We start from the raw sequence: 21784 nt of genomic DNA, 5'->3' as shown, positions 1-21784 counted from the left end.
AATTGGAAACCAATGTGGAAACTGGGCCAAGGGCAGGTTCATGGTCTGGAGGAGCACCTTGGACATGATATGATTGAACGGAGGAGTAGATCTGAGAGGCTGAATGTTATGTTCCGGTGTCCGGTTTTAACTAGGTAACTCAGGGCCTTCATGGAAGCCTACAATATATTGTCTTACCTGCACAGGATATTCATGCACTGTTGGGAAGCATCTATTACTTGAATGGCTTCCCACTTTGGATACTTTTGGAAATATGATGGGGCATTGCTCCAAGGGCGGTAGATACAAAGACTGTTCAATATCAAAGTAAATTAATATCTCATCTGTTACTGTGCTCAATTACAGTTCCTCCAGGACACTCTCGATGCACTTTTCAACATCATGATGGAGCATTCCGACACGGAGAAATATGACATGCTCGTCTTTGATGCTTTGGTAAGGCATTTACACAGAACTGTTTTGTGTTGGTTCTACATGTTGTTCCACTCCTCCCTCATGAGATTGAAATGAAATGTTGGAAGGCTGACTAACAGATTGATTTCCACTGTGATGCCCTTTATATCTCTACATCAGTGAATGGGAGTGAATGGCTGCATAAACGTGTGGTGACGTGGATCCAGGTTAAACCCGGTATAAGTATCCCTCAAGATCTTAACCCCAGAACCCAGTGTCAGAACTCTGGTCTTGATTTTCTGGGACTGCATGAAGCGTGATTTGAGCAAAGATTTGGCACAGGTGAACATTAACACTGTACCAAAGGCTTAAGACAACATGTTTGCAACTTGCACAAAAAAATCCTGTACATAAAAAGCAGGACAATTCCAACCCGGCCAATATCGCCCATCAGTTGTCTCTCGATCATCAGTAAAGTGATGGAAGGTGTCATCAACAGTGCTGTCAAGCAGCACCTGATCAGCAATAACTTGCTCAGTGACACCCAGTTTAGGGTCCCCCAGCGCCATTTAGCTCCTGACCTCATTACAGCCTTGGTTCAAACATAGACAAAAGAGCTGAATTCCAGGGGTGAGGTGAGAGTGACAGCCTTTGATGTCAAGGCCGCAGTTAATTGAGTGTAGCATCAAAGAGCCTGAGCAAAACTAGAATCAATGGGTATTGGGGGCAAACTTTCCGATGGTCAGAGTTATACCTGGCACATGGGAAGATGGTTGTGGTTGTTGGAGGTCAGTAGTCTCAGCTCCAGGATATCTCTGCAGGAGTTCCTCAGGGTAATATCCTAGGACAATCATTTTCAGCTGTTTCATCAATGACCTTCCCTCCATCATAAGGCCAGAGGTGGAGATGTTCATCAATACTTGCACAATGTTCAGCATCATTTGCAACTCCTCAGAGACTGAAGCAGTCCATGTCCAAATGCAATAAGATCTGGAAAATATCTAGATTTGGGCTGACAAGTGACAAGTAACATTTGCGCCATACAAAAGTCAGGCTATGACTATCTCCAATAAGAGACAATCTAACCACCACCGCTTGATGTTTAATGGTATTACGATCACTGAATCTCCCACTTTCAACATCCTGGGATTGTCATTGATCAGAAACTGAACTGGACTCATCACATGAACATACCTGATGAAGGGCTGATGCCCAAAAATTGACTCTGCTGCTCCTCGGATGCTAACTGACCTGATGTGCTTTTCCAAAAGCAGTTCAGATGCTAGGAATACTGTGTGAGTAACACATTCCTGACTCCCTAAAACTTGTCCACCATCTACAAAGCACAAGCCAGGAGTGTGACGGAATACTCCCCACTTGCCTGGATGAATGCAACCACAACGACACTCAAGAAGCTTGACACCGCCCAGGACAAAGCAGCCCACTTGATTGGCACTACATCCATAAATATCCATTCGTTCCACCACCAACACTCAGTAGCAGTCATGTGTACTATCTATAAGATGCACTTCAAAATTCATCAAAAATCCTCAGACAGCACCTTCCAAACCCATGACCACTTCTAACTAGAAGAACAAGGGCAGCAGACCCATGGGAACATCACCACCTTCAAGTTCCCTTCCAAGCCACGATTTGGAAATATACCGGTGTTCGTTCATTGTGGCCAGGATCAAAATCCTGGAATTTGCTCCCCAGTGACATTGTGGGTCAACCCACAGCAGGTGGACTGCAGTGGTTCAAGAAGGCAGCTCGCCCCCACCTTCTCAAGGGGCAACTAGGGTTGGGCAATAAGTGTTGGCCCAGCCAGCGACACCCACATCCCACAAGATGAGTGAGAAAAGAGAAAAACAGAACAAGCTTTGCCCTGAGGAGAGGCAATTTGAAGTAAATTGGCTTTATTGTCATAGGTACTCAAATGAATACAATGAAAAGTCACCACCTACAGCACTATCTTAGGTACAAAGGAACCTCAGTTCAGTTTCTTTGGTTACAGATTAGTTCCAGTGTAACAATGTCACCAACATACAGTGACGTTTTATGTCGAGAGTATCTTGGTACAATTTTTAGTTATAGAATAGAAAAATAAAGAAAAAGGAGTTACATTACAGCTGCACACATTTCATTTTCCCACATTCATTTTAACAGACAGAAAACCATGCTAAACCCTCACCCATCCAAACACCTTGTTCACCAGCGATCGAAAATGCACTGATAAATCCTTGGCTTTCATTCATTCTTAAAGGAATGGAATGTGAGTGAGAAATATGGTTTCACTGTTACACCAACGTTGTCTTCAAGACTGCTCACAAATGTGGTTCTCAGCCTTTTCAATGGGGCAAGACCGTTGTCTCCATGATGGTGCTGCACCATTGAGTCATGGAGTCATAGAGATGTACAGCATGGAAACAGACCCTTCGGTCCAACTTGTCCATGCCAACCCCAGATATCCTAACTTAATCCAATCCCACCTGCTAGCATCCGGCCAATATCCCTCTTTCTATTCATATTCCCATCCAGATGCTTTTTAAATGTTGCAATTGTACTAGCCTCCCCGACTTCCTCTGGCAATTTATTCCATATATGTACCACCCTCTGAGTGGTCTCTTTTATGTCTTTTCCCTCTCGCCCTAAACCTATGCCCTCTATTCTGGATTCCCCCATGCCAGGGAAAAAAACTTTGTGTATTTATCCTATCCATGCCCTTAATGATTTTATAAACCTCTATAACATCACGCCTCAACCTCTGACACTCCAGGGAAAACAGTTTTGGGGAAAACTTAATTAAATATTGGCTCTGGATGGTAAAGGAAAGTACTGTGATTTCTCATTCTGTGACATCTGAAAAAAGTTTCCACTAACTGCTCCCAAAGGGAAGAGTTGAAAAGTAGACATTTATACCTTTGAAGGAAGCCTTGGCTGAATGCATTGGAGAAGCTCAGATCTGGTCGTATCTGAGAAGAGTGTTAATGTTTCAACATGATTCTACAAAGTCTGCTGAGTTTCTCCATCACTTTCTGCTTTGGTTTTGGATTTCCAGCATCTGCAATACTTGATTATCAACATGATTGGCCATTAATTGCCTTCTGAAGTGAGCCAGCCAGACACATGGTGAAATGAACACCCATTCTTAGGGACCACCTCGTTCTGTTCAATTGGTGCCAACTTTGGAAGATTAAAGTTGCACACTGTGCTCTGTTAAAACTGTATGAGACTAGCCAAAGCAGGCGGATGGACTAGAATTTCAGAATTGATGTTTGCACAAGGGGATAGCTTACTTATCCTTTGTGGAGAGAACACCGATGTGTTATATTTTAGTCCCACTGTTGAGAAACGGACTTGTCTCTACAAATTGGATTAACTGAAACTGTCAGTGAAAAAGACATTGAAAGTGAAAATTATCCGGATAAACACTTCAAGAAGAAAATAGTTACTCTTTAACAAGTCCTCAGTAGCTTTTTACAAACTGGCCTCCTTGTCCCCACTTATTTAGTTGCTGTATGCTGTTTCTGTAACAAGTCTGGGGAGGACGGAGTTTGAAATATAATTAGTTACTACGCAATTGTCAGCACAGAACCCAGGCTGCTGTTACTGTGCTGTTTGATGCTTTTATCACCTATCAATGAAATGAATGTCTTTTGAATTCAGTAAATTATCAATTTGGTGTAAAATAAAGATAATTAGCACTCATGTAAAACTGAAAGGTCTTGTGATTGCAATTGTGCTTGGCCATGTAGTCATGCAGTTCAATTAATTTGGCATAACGTTTTTCTCAATTACAGTAAAGCATAAGTATAAAAGTTTTAGATGTTGGTATAAATGTAGCTTCTGGTGTAGAATGAAGCTGCACCTGAGATGGAAGAATCCAAATTTAATCCCTAAACCTGGCCCCTAATCAATACAAATCTATGCTAGAAGCAGTCTTGGGTTCTGCATGGTCACTCAATGACATCAATGGATGCCACATCCCACTTACACTCACATTCATCTGCACTGTCCAATAGCAAACTCTATGATAACAACTGAGAGACTTTAATACATCTTCAATATCTCCTTCAATGAATTATAGTCGATACTGTGTCTTTTATATGTGTTTATTTGAAATTACAATCCTTTGGAGCACTGCTGCTTGGTTACCTGATGAAGGAGCAGCGCTCCAAAAGCTTGTGATTTCAAATAAACCTGTTGGACTATAACCTGGTGTCGTGCGATTTTTGACTTTGATTCCCCCGCAGTCCAGCACTGACACCTCCACATCATTCATATGTGCTGTCATACTCCAATCAGCATTTGAGCAATAGGGAGAAGCTGAATAGGCTGGGGCTGTTTTTCCTGGAGCATTGGAGTCTAAGGGGTGACCTTACTGAGGTTTATAATCAGACTCCAATCCTTACAGCCATTACACCTAAGATTCACTTTGTGAGGTGAGAGGGTTATGAGACTAGAACTGAACTGTGACATTATTTCATGTCATATAAAGTGCAGCAGTTGCAATCGGATTTATTTCAATTAATCAGTATAATAAGAGAGAAAATAAATACTTTTTTTTAGTACCTTTTTAATGACTGCAGGCCCTTTCCAACCAAAGAAGCACATTTTGAAGTATTGTCACCGTGGTGATGAAGAAAACACTGCAAATAATTTGGCTACAACGTGCTCCCTCAAATAGCAACTTGATGATGTCTCTGTGAAGTTGATTGAGAGATAAATATGGACCAACAATTCAGGGATAACTGATCTATTCTTCATCAGAGTACTGGTGTGGAATCTTTTCTGTCCATTTGAGGCAGTCTGGAACCCTGGGATCTGCAGGCCACTGAACAACCTTGCTTTCATAAGAGGAAAGGGCAGAAATTCGGCGAGCATCATTCCTGTGGCATCTTGCGTGTGGAATTATTTAGTGTGGTTAACTGAGTTGGGAAATTCTAAAGAACTCTGGTAGGAATGAGTCTACGGTGCAAGACCTACCACTTACGGGAAAATTGAAAATCCCTTCCATTTGGTAGTCTTACACTTCATAGCATGGAATCGAAAGAATGTTGATGCAGCAGTACAGAACTTCAGGGCTATTTGTGTTTGTGAAAAGGGCAATGCTGGGAGGATGATTGGATCATATCTCCAATTCCCTCAGCATGCATAGAGTCATAGAGATGTATAGCACGGAAACAGATCCTTTGGTCCAAATTGTCCATGTCAACCAGATAATACAAATACACCTAGATCTATTTGCCAGCATTTGGCCCATATTCCTCTAAATTCTTCCTATTCATGTATTCAAGCATATGCTTTTTAAATGTTGTCATTGTACCAGCCTCTACTGCCTCCTTTGGCAGCTTATTCCATATATGCACCAACCTCTGCATGAAAAAGTTTCCACTTAGGTTCTTCTCTCCTCTAATCTTAAAACTCTGTCCTCTAGTTTTGGACTCCCCTTCACTGGGGAAAAGATCTGAAAAAGGGCTTATGCCCAAAATGCCGACTCTCCTGCTCCTTGGATGCTGCCTGACCTGCTGTGCTTTTCTAGCACCATCCTTTTCGAATGGGGAGGAATCCCACCCTCTCCACGCTCCTAATGATTTTATAAAGCTCTATAAGGTCACCCTTCAACCTCTGACTCTCCAGAGAAAATTGCCCCAGGCTATTCCAACACTCCCGATAGCTCAAACCCTCTAACCCTGGCAACATCCTTGTAGCTCTTTTCTGAACTCTTTCAAGTTTCACAACATCTTTCCTATGGCAGGGAGACCAGAATTGCATGCAGTATTGCCAAAGTTGCCTAACCAATGTCCTGTACAGCCACAACATGACCTCCCAACTCCAATAATCAATGCACTGACCAATAAAAGTAAGCGTACTAAATGCCTTCTTCACTACTCTGTCTACCGTAACCCCACTTTCAACGAACTATGCACCTGCACCTCAAGTTGACTTGTTTGGCACCACTCCCCAGCGCTTTGTCATTAAGTGTATGACTCCTGCCCTGATTTTCTTTACCAAAATGCAGCACCTCACAATAACCTAAATTGAACTCCAACTGCCACTCCACGGCCCATTTGCCCATCTGATCAAGGCCCCATTGCACCCTGAGGTAACCTTCTTTGCTGAACACTACCTCTCCAATTTTGGTGTCAGTTGCAAACTTACTAACCATTCCTCCTATATTCACATCCTAATCACTTATATAAATGACGAAAAGCAGTGGACCCAGCATTGATCATTCCTGAGAATGCACTCCACTGCTTAGATCAGAATACCCTTAAATTTCTGTTAGTTTATGATCATCCTTCACAGATAAAACATTCAGTGTTTTTAAGTACTAATTACATTGAGTGTAAATTGAGTTGCTGCAGTTAATGCTAGCTTAAAATATGTCACTCTGGAGGCCAGTCTGGCCATAAAATCCTGACTATGTGCCAGATCAAAATATTAAGAAAAGTGACTATCCATCAAGTGGTCTGTTTGAAAGGTTTTCAAATTATGCTTGTCTTTTTAGGCACAAAGAAAATATAACAACCTTTTTCAGGTTTTTAAATATAAAAGAAAATACTAAGTAACTTATTGGTGGACAACACTGTTGCAGTGGTTTATTGCAATCTGTGAAGATTATTTGCTGCAATATAAAACCAGTTAAACTATGGGCAGTATGACTAAATATTTATTATAAGCGCTCATTTTTTGTGATAAGTCTACTTCCAGCTATAAAAACAAAGTAGGTTCCCACTTTGGAAAATGAGTATGATCAGAAACTTGAGACAAAACTTCACTTTGGAAAACTGCCCAATTTGTCTCCAGACTGTCAACTACATCCAAACTGGATTCTATACTCCAATGTAGCCAGTTATACCTGACTGAGAGATTTAAAATAAAATTATTGCAAAAGTATACTTTACTCATAAAAAATATTTATGTTAGTGAAGCAGTTCTGTACAATCTTTGCATATGAATAGTAAGTAAACATTGGAATTTGGCATTCCCTGCAGTAACCAAAAGAAACCAAGGTATTTCTTACTTAGGGGTGGCACAGTGGCTCAGTGGCATCAGGGACCTGGGTTTGATTCCCAGCCTTGGGCGACTGTCTGTGTGGCGTTTGCACATTCTCCCCATGTCTGCATGGGTTTCCTCCAGGTGCTCTGGTTTCTTCCCACAATCCAAAAATGTGCAGTTTAGATGAATTGACCATGCTAAATTTCCCATAGTGTTAGGTGCAGGGGTAAATATGGGGTGGGGAATGGATCTGGGTGGGTTACTCTTCAGAGGGTCAGTGTGGATTTGTTGGGCTGAAGGGCCTGTTTCCATACTGTAAGGGGATCTAATCTTAGAGAGGACCATATTTACACACTTTGAGGCACTGGGAGAATCTGATAACTGAGAGGACTTGAGTTGTACTCTCTCATCTAAAGATGTTTGTTGAGACAATGTGGTGTGGATTTTACAGTGTATCTAGTCTGTGCTGTATCAGTGCAAAGAGTGTTTGATGGGACACTGCAGAGATAGCTTTACTTTGTATCTAACCTGTGGTTTCCATGCCCTGGTTGTTTATAATGTGAAGTGGAAGTTTTATTATGTCTAAACTATGCACAAATGCAATGTTTAGTGGGATACTGTGGAAGAACGTTTACTCTGTATGCTATCTTTGCCCTGTGATTGTTTGGTTGGTTGGTTGGATGATACATTTCTGTTTGCCTGTGCAAACGGTCTTATTCATTTGGAGTCAGAAATAATGGGGCACTTTTGACCCAGAAAGGAAGTTATGATGTTAAATATACTCACAAGCATAGAAGACACGAGGTATAACTCATTTGCTGGCATGTTCAGGTCTGCTTTAGAATCATGATTGAGTTGGGTAGTCACAAAGCAATTTATTTTTTACTTGATACATTCTCAAATTCTACAATGAGATAAATATGATTGTCCAGAACCCCATTATGAAAATCTCAAGATCATGTCAGTTCAATGCAAGATGATCTTATGAAATTGCAAAATTGGTAAAATCAATGAGAATTGGCATACGATGCTCTTTCACGAGCATTAGCAATGAAAATGATCTACCAGCAAGATAGATTTGAGTCCTGTCATCAAAGTCTCCAACACAGTTACCTGGGGGTCCACTTCAAAACAATCTTTATTGGACATTCCTCATTTAGCATACAAGAAAGCATACCAGATTCTCAGGTTTCAAAGGAGGAATCTTTGGTGCTGCAACAAAAATATCAGAATTAGAGTTTCCTGAAAAAATCAATTCTCCAATCCAGGTTGTGGGGGATCCTTGCATGGGTAAATAAGACTGGAGTGATTCAAAGATGTGCTGCACAAATTAGTGTGGGAAATATTATTTTCAGATCTTTGATGAAAGACTTGAAATGAGAATCACCGCAGCAAAGGGTAGGGATAAATAGACTAACAATCTATTGGGCGGCACGGTGGCACAGTGGTTAGCACTGCTGCCTCACAGCGCCAGACACTCAGGTTCAATTCCCGACTCAGGCAACTGACTGTGTGGAGTTTGCGCATTCTCCCCGTGTCTGCGTGGGTTTCCTCCCACAGTCCAAAGATGTGCTGGTTAGGTGAATTGGCCATGCTAAATTGCCCCTAGTGTTAGGTAAAAGGGGTAAATGGAGGGGAATGGGTGGGTTGCGGGTCGGTGGGGACTTGCTGGGCATAAGGGCCTGTTTCCACACTGTAAGTAATCTTAAAAAAAGATCTTTGATAAAATATGGAGTGGGCTGGTGGGAAGTGACAGAAACAAGTGCTTGGTGCCTTACCAGCAATGGCAAACATAAAGTTGTTATTCATACAAACCACAAAGGCCGTTAGTTTTTGAGCCAGTATATCAATAATCTTACCTCAAAAGCACAATTGACAGTGGACCGATCTAAGTGAAATAGTCATGACCCTTTAATCAAAATCTTCAAGACCTTTCTTCCAGATTATTTCTGTTTATGAGGTTTTCATTATCAGGACGACCACATAAATAAACAGTGCTTGGTCTGACTAGTGTTATCAATGTAAATGTTGGTGGAATCCAGATGTTAATCTGTGACGTTGAATCGAAGGAGAAATGGGAGCAGAAATGGCGGCACAGTGGCTCAGTGGTTAGCATTACTGCCTCACAACGCCGGGGACCCGGGTTTGATTCCAGCATAGGGTGGCTGCCTGTATGGGTTTGTTCCGGTTTCCTCCCACAATCCAAAGATGCCCAGGTTAGGTGACTTGATCAGGCTAAATTGCCCATAGTGTCCGGGGATGTGTAGGTTAGGTGCTTTAGTCAGGGGTAAATGTAGGATAGGGGAATGGATTTGGGTGTTTTACTCTTCGGAGGGTTGGTGTGGATGTGTTGGGCTGAAGGACCTGTTTCCACACTGTAGGGACTCTGTGAAATGTCCTGCTAACTTTATACATGCCATTAGTTTGTTTTCCATCTGCTCCTGGTGAGTTCTGAATAGCTTGGTGACATCAAGTTCTGAGGGAATCCTGAAGTTTCCAGTTCAGAATGTCTCGAGCAACATCATTGTATGGTGAGGGAATTCCAAGGTGTATCAGTGCAGAGAGATACTTAGATCCAGGCTACCTCAAGCCTTGAGGAGAAATTGAACACTGCAGATGCTGGAGATCAGAGTTGAGAGTGTGGTGCTGGAAAAGCACAGCAAGTCAGGTGCATCCAAGGAGCAGGAGAATCGACATTTCGGGCATAAGCCCTTCATCAGGAATCTTCATCTTCCTGATGAAGGGCTTATGCCCAAAACATTGATTGTCCTGCTCCTCGGATGCTGCCTGACCTGCCGTGCTTTACCAGCATCACTTTCTCACCCTGACATCAAGCCTTGAGCTCATCCATCTAACTTGATCACTAAATAATACAAACCAACTTCTTTAAAGTATAATTAGTTGAAGTGGATGAATCCTTGAGGGAATTCCATTGCTTTGGGGGCATTCGGAAACAAGGGTCCTTTTAAGAGCACTCAAAGATCTCATTCATTTCGGGTAGCTATTAGTTTCAGATATTTATTGATATGGTATAATTCAGCAAACTCTACAATGAGTAAATGAATGTTCAGGAAAGCTCTGTTCTGCTCTGTGCCTCGGGATAGATAGCAACATTTCACCTAGATGTAATTGTTGTAGGTCCAGACTGGTAATCCCCAAAACCCAGAACAATATTCTATGAAATGTGAGCTTAAATGGGAAAGGTAATGGCTTCATGATATTGTTGTACTCGTAATTCAGAGAACCAGGTAATGGAGAACCAGGTAAGACCAAATAAAAATGGAATTAAAAGGCATGAAGACCATGAAATTATTGTCAATTGTCATTAAAATCCAACTGGTTCACTTATGTCCTTTAAGGAAGAAAATCTGCCATCCTTACATCTGGCCTACATATAACTCCAAACCCAAAGCAATGTGGTTGACTCTTAACTAACCAGTGAAACTGGCTGAGCAAATAGGGAGGTAATAGCCTAGTGCCATTATTGCTGAATTGTTAATCCAGAAACCCAGGTAATGTTCTGGAGACCCAGGTTCAAATTCTGCACGGTGGAATTTGAATTCAATAAAAATCTGGTATTAAGAGTCTAATGATGACCATGAATCTGTTGTTGATTATTCGGAAAAACCCATCTGGTTCACTAATGTCCTTTAAGGAAGGAAACTGCCATCCTTACCTGGTCTGACCTCCATGTGATTCCAGACCCACAGCAATGTCTTTGACTCAACTGCACCCTGGGCAATTAGAGATGGGGAATAAATGCTGGCTTGGCCAGCGACGTTCTCATCCCGTGAATGAATTAAAAAAAAACAATTGTGTCACCTGCAAGAAAGAATGAAACTGGAATTGCTTCCCTAATGGTATTGTGGGTCTATCCATAACAAATGGACAGCAGTGGCTCATGCCGGTAACTCGACAGACCTTGATTGAAACTAAGGGTAGACAGTAAACAGCCAGTAATATCCACATCCCATGAACTGAAAAGAAAATACCAAGATGGCTGTCCACAATTTGAATTAAACTAGTGGATTTTCAAAACCCTAGTTATTGACAAATGCCCTTTTGAAAATTAAACTCAAAATTGTTACTGAGACTGATAGATGTGTGATTTGAGTCCGATTCATATAATTGACCCTTGACTGGCTTAAGAAGTAATTTAATTACTTCCTCTGGGTAACTAAGGACAAAGGACAATAAAATGTAACCATCCTGCCACAATCCACAGCACAAGAACAACAAGGATAAAACAGATAGCCATATAAAACTCCATAGGGAAGAAACTGAGGAGACCACAGATGAATCTTCAGGTTGTTTTGTTTAGTGAAGGCAATTAAGGCACTTACTGAAGTAATTTATTTTGACTCTGCCAAGTTATTTTGTGAGTTAATCATTTTTGCTAGTCTCAATAAAGAATCAACTTACTTACAGTTATTCTCACTTAAGATTTTGGCTAAATTCAAGAAACAAAACCTAAAATATTCTGAAGGTCAAACAAAAAGTGCCAATCAAATCCTGACTAAAATTCAAAAGAGTGGAACATGAAATGATCAGTGTTATTTTAATTGGACTAAAACAGAAAGTACTGGGTATGACTTAAATCAGTGTAGCAAGCACTTCTTAATTTGAGAAAGAAACAAGTAATAGAACATCATTTTACCAAATGGTCCAACTGAACAAGGATAAACTTAAACTAAAACTAACTGAGAACTAACCATAATCAATTACATAAGGTCATAGCTTGTGGAGTATACATGCTGTGAATGACATCATAGCTAATAATGAGCATCAAATGGACCATTCTGTGGCGATCTGGCATAAATAAACATGATTACAGATGAGGTGGAAGAAGGATCCTCATTGTGAACCCAACATATCCCAGTGAGTAGCTCCAGAACAGATCAACAAGTAAAGTCCTTGGTCCTCTCTCTCTTCTCCACAACTTGCTTAAGCCTCTCCTGGGAAGAAAATTGTTTGTTCATATGTTCAGGACATCTCAAACTGTGTCACAGTGAAGGACTGTTATGATGTGGGGGAAACACCAGCCAATTTGTAAATTTCAAAGCCCCACAATAGGAATGACACAAATGACGAGAGATTATAAAACCTTTGTGGGACAGGATATTGAGAATTGACCTGAACTAAGTCCGTTTGTTTTTTATATATGTACATAAGCGGCCACAAGAACATGCTTTCACTGATTTTAACTTCAGTATTGTTGCTTAAAGGACGGATGATGTTCATGACATTGGGGAGAACTCCCCTACGAGTAATTCCAGGGGATTGTTTTTGTCCATCTGAGTGATTCATGGCCTTGATTTATGCTCTCATCTGAAAGAGGGGACCTCTGAGAATGATGGACTCCCTTAGTCCACTAAATCTTCACTAAGCAGTTAGCAAAGGAAACAATCTAGACCTTCTGTTGAGATAAACAACGTGAAAAGAAACATTGCACATGCTGAACCAGTCCTTTACCATGGAGATTGTAACATAATCATTTTCTTTTACAGATATACATTATAGGGCTGATTGCTGACAGGAAGTTCCAGCACTTCAATGCTGTCCTTGAAGCCTACATCAAACAACACTTCAGTGCCACCTTGGCTTATAAGTAAGTTCCACTGTTGTAGCTTGAAGTGCTATAGCCTTGCTTTTAATTGGGTCATCCTTCACTGTTGCAAGAGCAAAATGTGACAATTTGCAACCTACAGTTAGACCAACAAGATGTTAAAAATAGTGTTGAGCATTTCCCTTCAGTTAGGCGAGTACTGTTAATAAAAGTAAACTGTATGGTGTGGATATTTATGACTGCTATTAAATTAGCTGAGAGAATGAGTACATCAAATCCTCCTCATGTAGTGTAGATGGAGAGAAAAGCTTTATGCATCAGAAGCAAGTGAATGGTTATCCAGTGGGAACAAGTAATGCAGCACTGTGGCAGTATTTTTAGGGTGGCAGGGCTCACCAAACTAAAACTCCCCCTTCTGCCAACCAAAGACTTACCATGGATCAAGCCCATCCATACTGGCTGACCTGCCCAGGGAGTGTTTATTGGCCAAAGGCGATATTTCCACTTTGTCCTTCACTCCAAGAGAGTGGCCAGACCATTGGATTGGGAGCAGTGGCCACATATAGACACCAGATTCTAAGAGGTGAGGGTGTGTAGCCTCGCTTTAAGGACAGAAAAACGGAGGCTCAGGGTTGGAGGTGAGAGGAGGAGGGGTAGTCATGTGATGGACAGTCAACTGGAAGGGGAGGGGCAGCGGAAAGGAGATGTTGAGAGAGCTGGTGCTCAATATGGAAAGGAAGCAATGTTTCAGATACTAAGAGCGGTGTCCCAAGTATTGCTTGGAACAAATCTAAGTGTTTATTCTGAGAAGACTAGATTTCCTTCTCCTTACTATTAACTGTTAACATTTTGAGGCCCCAGACAGTTATTGATGATGAATATAAGCACAAAGCCAAAACCACTTCTTCACTCTGAACACCATTAACTGGCACCAGAGACCGGAGTCTCCATTAATGCACATAAAACCATACAAAGATACAAGTGGGCCATTCAATCATAGAACATAGAAGTAGACCATTCAGCCCCATGAGCCTGTCCTGCCATTTAATGAGATCATGGCTAATCTGTAGCTGAACCCACAACAGAAATTTATTTCCTTGCAACTCTGTTTTAAATGGGCAATGACTAATTTTTAAACTATGACCCCGAGTTCAAGACTCGTCCACAAGACAGGTGGCACAGTGGCTCAGTGGTGAGCACTGCAGCCTCACAGCGCCAGGGACCCACATTCGATTCTAGCCTCAGGCTAGAATCGAATGTCTGTGTGGAGTTTGCACATTCTCCCCGTGTCTGCGTGGGTTTATTTCGGGTGCTTCGGTTTCCTCCCACAGTCCAAAGATGAGCAGGTTTGGGTAAATCAGCCATGCTAAATCGCCTGTTATGTTTGGTGCATTAGTCAGAGGGGGAATGGGTCTGGGTGGGTTACTCTTCGGAGGTTAGTGTGGACTTGTTGGGCCGAAGGGTCTGTTTCCACACTGTAGGAAATCTAATCTAAGACAAAACATCAGATTTTCTGATGGTCAGATAGTCAACTTGTCAGTGTAGGTGAGAGTTGTGCATGGAATTCCCATTGTAGCACATTCCAAAGGAATTGCCTGGGAAGTTGAATATTCCACTGCTCAATTCCGTTACACGTGGAACCTTTTGAAAGTCTCAGTTTAAATCAGAGACTGGACCGTTACAGTGAAATTAAGTAGTTACTGAGGAAATGCCAGACGACTGAATACGGAATCTAACTCACGAGTTGCTATGAAACACATCCATTACTTAACGCACGTACAAGCCCCAGACCCTGACCCAACTTGAGCTGACTGGCGCCCCCAGACCTACCAACTATCACCCCTCGCCCCCATCCACCACCATTGTTTTCTCTGCCCACCCTAACCTACCCTAAACATTTCTCTGCTCCCATTTATCCTTGCACCTTACCCACAGCCATTCGGCATCGTACGCAGTTGGCACCTTACCATCTCCCCAGATGGAACCATAAATAGATGGCACCTTCCTCCTGCTCCACTTTGCACCAAGCCTCCTGCTTTTTTTTCCCACAAACCTGCAGGAATATTGATTTGCTTTAGAACAAAATCTCCCTGTATTAGAGGCAACTTTTATCCAAAACACAGTCAGGAGAAACACAGTCAGAAAATAGCCTGGAAAAATTGTTCACAGATCCATGATGTTGGAATGTCTGCTTAATCAGATCATTAAGAAGGCATATGGGGCACTTGCCTTTATCAGTTGTGACATAGATTAGAAGAGCGTGGAGTTTGAAATGGAACTGTCTCAATATTTGATTTGGGCACAGCGACAGTACAGTGTGCAGTTTTGGTCACAGTATTATAGGACGTGATTGTACTGCTGATTCATAGAACATAGAACAATACAGCGCTGAACAGGCCCTTCAGCCCTTGATGTTGTGCCGACCTGTGAACTAATCTAAGCCCATCTACACTATGCCACCATCATCTATGTACTTATCCAAGGATTGTTTAAATCTCCCTTGTGTGGCTGAGTTAAATACATTGGCAGGCAGGGCATTCCATGCCCTTACCACTTTCTGCGTAAATAACCTGCCTCTGACATCTGTCTTAAATCTATCACCCCTCAATTTGTAGTTATGCCCCCTCGTACAAGCTGAAGTCATCATCCTTAAAAAAAGACTTTCACTGTCTAATCTATCTAATCCTCTGATCAAATTGTATGTCTCTATAAAATCTCCTCCCAGCCTTCTTCTTTCCAATGAGAACAAACCCAAGTCTCTCAGCCTTTCCTCATGAGACCTTCCCTCCAGGCCAGGCAACATCCTGATAAATCTTCTCTGCACCTTTTCCAATGCTTCCACATCCTTCCTGTAATGACGCTACTAGCACTGCACACAATATTACAAGTGTGGCATTTTGTACAGTTGCAGCATGACATTACGGCTCCAGAACTGAATCCCTCAATCAATAAAACCTACCACACTGTATGCCTTCTTAACAGCACTATCAACCTGGGTGGCAACTTTCAGGGATCTATGTACATGGACTCCAAGCTCCATCTGCCCATCCACACTACCAAGAATCTTTCCATTGACCAGTATTCTGCCTTCCTGTTATTCTTTCCAAAGGGAATCACCTCACATTTATCTGCATTGTACTCCATTTGCCACCTCTCAGCCCAATTCTGCAGTTTATCCAAGTCCCCTTGCAACTTGCAACATTCTTCCACACCATTCACCACTCCATTGACTTTAGTGTCACCTGCAAACTTACTAACCAATCCACTTATGCCTGCGTCCAAGTCGTTTATCAAAATGACAAACAGCAGTGGTCCCAAAACAGATCCTTGTGGCACACCACTTGTAACAAGACTCCAGGCTGAATATTTTTCATCAACCACCACTTGCTGCTTTCTTACAGAAAGCCAGTTTCTAATCTAAACTGCTAATTCATCCTCAATTCCATGCCTCCGCATTTTCTCCAACAGCCTACCATGTGGAACCTTATCAAAGGCTTTACTGAAGTCCATGTACACCACATCAACTGCCCTACCATCATCCACGTGCTCAGTCACCTTCATTTTAAAAAAATGAAGTTTGTGAGACATGACCTGCCCTTGATAAAACCATGTTAACTAACTGCAATCAAATTGTTGCTTGCTCGACTATTATTAATTCTATCTCTTATAATCCTTTCCAAACTTTTCCTATAGCCAACGTAAGGCTCACTGGTCTATAATTACCTAGGTCACCTGTGCTGTCCTTCTTGAACAAGGACACAACATTTGCAATCCTTCAGTCCTCTGGTACTAATCCTGTAGACAATGATGACTCAAAGGTCAAAGCCAAAGGCTCCAACACCTAGCTTCCCAGGCAATCCTTTGATAAATCCCTTACAGCCTAGAGGACTTGTCTACTTTCACTCCATCTAGAATTGGTGACATTTCTTCCTTACTCACCTCAATCCCTCCTAGTCTAATATCTCATATTTCATTCTTCTCCTTAACAATATTCTCCTTTTCCTGAGTGAAAACCAATGAGAAATATTCATTTATCACCTCTCTGATCTCCACAGGGTCCACACATAACTTCCCATTTCTGAATTTGACTGGCCCTATTCCTATCCTAATCATCCTTTTATTCCTCACATACCTATAGAAAGCTTTAGGGTTCTCCTTTATTCTATTTTCTAAAGACTGTTCATGTCCTCTCTTTGCTGTTCTTAACTCTCTCTTTAAATCCTTCCTGGCTAATCTGTAATTCTCCATCACCTCATCTGAACCATCTCATCTCATCACCACATTAGCCTCCTTCTTCCACTTAACAAGAGATGAAACTTCTGTCGTAAATCACGGTTCCCTTACCTTGTTACTTCCTCCCTGCCTGACAGGGACATACAAGGATACATAATATCTGTTCCTTAAACCAGCTCCATATTTCAATTTTCCCCATCCTCTGCATTTTGCTACCCCATTCTATGCATCCTAAAGACTTGCCTAATTGCATTATAATTGCCCTTGCCCTATCGATAACTCGTGCCCTGTGGCATGAACCTATCCCTTTCCATCGCTAAACTAAATGTAACTGAATTATGGTCATTCTCTCTGAAGTGCTCACCTACCACCAAATCAAAAACCTGGCCTGGTTCATTACCATGTAACAGATCCAGTGTGGCCTCACGTCCTGTTGGCTCTTTGACATACTGAGTCAGGAAACCCTCCTGCACACATTGGACAAAAACTGATCCATCTAACGTGCTAGAGTTACAGCATTTCCAGTCAATGTTGAGGAAGTTAAAGGCTCCCATAATGACCACCCTGTTCCTTTCACTCCTACCCAGAATCGTTTTGCCAATTCTCTCTTCCATATCCCTGAAATTCTGCAGAGGCCTATAAAAAAACTCCCAGCAGTGTGATCTCTCGTCTCCTGTTTCTAACCTCAGCCCTTACCACCTCAGTGGATGAGTCTTTGCAAATGTTCTTTCAGCCATCGTTGTACTGTTCTTGACTAACAAGGCCACACCTTAGTGGGCAGCACGGTGGCACAGTGGTTAGCACTGCTGCCTCACAGCGCCTGAGACCCGGATTCAATTCCCGACTCAGGTGACTGACTGTGTGGAGTTTGCATGTTCTCTGCATGGGTTTCCTCCGGGTGCTCCGGTTTCCTCCCACAGTCACAAAGATGTGTGGGTCAGGTGAATTGGCCATGCTAATGTTAGGTAAGGGGTAAATGTAGGGGTATGGGTGGGTTGCGCTTCGGCGGGTCGATGTGGACTTGTTGGGCCGAAGGGCCTGTTTCCACACTGTAAGTAATCTCTAATCTAAACCTCCCCCCTTTTACCGCCTTCCCCATTCTTAACGAAATATCTAAACCCTGGAACCTGCAACATCCATTCCTGACTCTCCTCTATCCATGTCTCCAAAATGGCCACAATATTTAAGTCCTCGGTATCTATCCATGCTGTGGCATTGAAGTAGACACACTTCTGTCTACCAGCACATTCCTGTGACCGTGAAATCCTGTCCATGCTCTCCCTAATCTCATCCTCCTGTGCGCTGGAACTACACCTCAGGTTCCCATCCCCCTGCTGAGCTATTTTAAACCCACCCAAATAGCACCAGCAAATTTCCCACCCAGGGTATTAGTATCCCCCTGGTTCAAGTGAAGACCGTCCTGTTTGTAGAGATCCCACCTTCCTCAGAATGAGCTCTAATTATCCATGTTCCTGAAACATGCCCTCCTGCAACATCCCTACCTGCACATGTTCAGCTGATATCTCTCCCTATTCCTTGCCTCGCTATCACGTGGCACGGGTAAAAAAACCAGAGATAGCGACTCTGTTTGTTCGAGCTCTCAGCTTCCACCCTAGCTCCCTGAAATCCTGCCTTATATCCCTATCCCTCTTTCTACCTATGTCGTTGGTACCTACGTGGACCACGACTTGGGGCTGGTCACCCTCTCCTTTCAGGACCCCAAAGACACGATCCAAGACATTATGAACTCTGGCACCTGGGAGGTAACACACCAACTGTGATTCACCAGGATGTTGCCTGGGACAGAGCATTTTAATTATGAAGAGAGGCTGGATAGGTTTGAGTTGTTTTCTTTGGAGAAGAGAAGAACTGTGACAGGACCTGATTGAGGTGTATAAGGTTATGAGGGGCATGGATAAGGTGCGAGGATGCATCTGCTTCCCTGGGTTGATGGGTCACTAACAAGGGAGAGTAATTGCAAGGTGAAGGGCAGGAGGATTAGAGGGGATTTGAGGAAAAATCTTTTCCTCTAGAGAATGGGGTAAATCAGAGATACACTGCATGGGAGGAACCTCACAACCTTTTAAAAAGTATTTAGATGAACATTTGAAAGTGGTATAACACTCAAGACACTCCACTGTGAGGTGATCATTACACTTCCTTGGGAGTTCCTTCTCCTGGAAACAAACAATATTGGACAGGCTAGTTATTTAGAAAGATTCCTTTTGGCATGTTTTTGGAACCCCCATTCAGTTCTATTTGACTGTGAAAATATAACAAAACCGAGAGTGGGAAAGCGGGATTACTGTAAATAGATTGGTGTGGACTTAATGAACTCAAGTGCCTCTTTTGTACAAGCCAACACTGAAAATGATATGGCTAGAGGACAGATATTACAGAGTTGTCACAAGATAACTGGAAAATTCTATTTGGCGCTTCCATTCCACACAATATTAGCAGACCCCAACCAGAATTCTTTCATCACTGAGTCCCAACATTCTTCACGATTTGCAAGTGCACCTTTTTAATCCTTCTGGGTTAGAATTTCTTGCTATCAGTCTGACATTATCCTTCTACTAATTGAACTGTACCATCTGTCCTCTGAACACCATTTTAGATCGAGCTCCTTTATAAATAATCCATTATTTCATTAACAAAAGCTATGCTAACTCATTAGCTCTAAGGATTTGCAAACCCAAGCTTTTGCAGCCTTTCTTCATAAAGTGCAGTCGCATTGTTCCTCTCCATGGAAATCTGAAGACTTGTGAATCTGCCTTGTGTCTGACTTCCCAAAACTGATGAGTGCTCAAGGTGTTAGTGAAGCCTATTACAATGCAATTGCAATGAGATTTCATAAAACCTTGCACCATGCTATTCCTACATCCAGCTATTAATAGCAAACAAGCCACCCAGTTATAAATCCGGTTCTGAGCTCAAGTCCAGAGACCCAAGTACACTATCCAGTCTAACACAGCAAGGACCTCACTGTACTAGTACAGGTTCTGATTTTTGGATGATGTGATAAGCTAAGACCTTCAAAGGAAGCCTTCTAGAGCTATTTCAAAGAACAGCAGGGGGTTTTCTCTTCCCAGTGTTAACTAAATTCAAACCTTTGATCATCGCCAAAAACCAAATAGTCTTTTTATTATCAGCTTGTTGTTAGTGAGAATCTGCTGTGTGCAGGTTGATTTCCCATGTTATAGCATTGAAATTGATTTATAAGCATTTCACTGGCTGCAAAGAGCTTTGGGATTCCAGATAGCCATAAAAGGTGCTATATCAATGTAAATCTTTCCAAATTTAAATCAGTGTTTCATTGCTTCCTGTAGATGTTGCTTTCTTCACCTGTTGGACATGTGTTGAATTTTTGCACCTCCTTTAAATCTCCTTCAGCACCACTTTAGGTATTTCAAAATGAAATATTGCAGCAATAAAAAAGTGCCACAAAATCACGTGTGCATCAATCAAATTGTCAATAAGTTACTTTATTTTTAAAAAAATCTGCCATTTGTCTTCACTTTCTTCCTCAAATCTCATTCCAGGAAACTGATGACTGTGCTGAAAAACTATCTAGATATTTGTAGTGAAGGCAAGCAATGTGAACCCATTTTACGGACTTTGAAAGCCCTGGAGTACATCTTTAAATTCATTGTGAGATCTCGATCGTTGTTTGCACAGTAAGTTCCAGATATTGATTAGCTGCCCTCACTAATTGATCACTTTACCTCTTCATTATCGATATCGGACCACTGGTCTAAAAGGATGTATATTTTAAAAGGCACTCATACTTTACTTTCAAAGGAAGAAGTGGAATTTTATAAAACGATTCATAAACTGTCAGGATATAGTAAACATCTCCTTTATCAATTTGCCAAGACTATTGCTTGATCATCTTTAGACTCTGGTTTCTGATATTTGTGCAGAGGTTCCAGTGAAAGCTGATGCCAAAGACAGTTAACTGTAAGAAGGAGGTACAGTATATACTTGTCTTCAGTAATGGATAGGAGAAAGTGAGGTCTGCAGATGCTGGAGATCAGAGCTGAAAATGTGTTGCTGGAAAAGCGCAGCAGGTCAGGCAGCATCCAAGGAGCAGGAGAATCGACGTTTCAGGCATGATTCTCCTGCTCCTTGGTTGCTGCCTGACCTGCTGCGCTTTTCCAGCAACACATTTTCAGCTCAGTAATGGATAGTAAAGCTCATTTAAATAATGGTTAATTATGCAGATGGAAGTGCTTCTTACACCCTCTCTACTTGGAAATAGCACTGATGCATTATGACAAAGAGCCAATTAGGCAAATAATTATATAGGGTGGATAAAAAGAAATTTAACAAAGTGTCTTTATTCTGTCAAAGCTTCTCCTAGCTGAATCCCGTCATAAAGGCGATGGGTATAAGTTACTATACTGTTCTAACAGAGGGTGTTTGAACTTCCAGAGAGTCGGCTTCACTCATGTGACCCAAACTCCTTTGCTTCAGAGTTAGAATGTCCTGGGTCCAAGACCTGGAGTGTATCATCGAGGAATGACCATTCAGCTCAGTTCTGACGGAGCAGGGTACCATCAGGCATGCTGTCATTCATCTGGCAGCTCT

The 21784-nt window shown here is 42.0% G+C and overlaps 1 protein-coding gene across 1 annotated transcript in view; it reads left to right on the top strand.

Annotated features, from left to right (window-relative positions):
* The window catches only part of LOC132823334 (dedicator of cytokinesis protein 2-like), a 717727-nt gene that overhangs the window by 198448 nt on the left and 497495 nt on the right, over positions 1-21784 (top strand). Inside the window, exons 20-22 of the mRNA XM_060837030.1 lie at positions 346-435; positions 12903-13003; positions 20737-20871. Coding sequence (XP_060693013.1) covers positions 346-435; positions 12903-13003; positions 20737-20871 — 326 coding nt within the window. The remainder of the gene's footprint in view (positions 1-345; positions 436-12902; positions 13004-20736; positions 20872-21784) is intronic.

The sequence above is a fragment of the Hemiscyllium ocellatum genome, chromosome 16 (genome assembly GCF_020745735.1).
Source record: "Hemiscyllium ocellatum isolate sHemOce1 chromosome 16, sHemOce1.pat.X.cur, whole genome shotgun sequence".
Lineage (NCBI taxonomy): Eukaryota > Metazoa > Chordata > Chondrichthyes > Orectolobiformes > Hemiscylliidae > Hemiscyllium > Hemiscyllium ocellatum.
The sequence above is the reverse complement of the archived record's forward strand: the minus strand, read 5'-3'. Positions and strand labels throughout refer to the sequence as shown.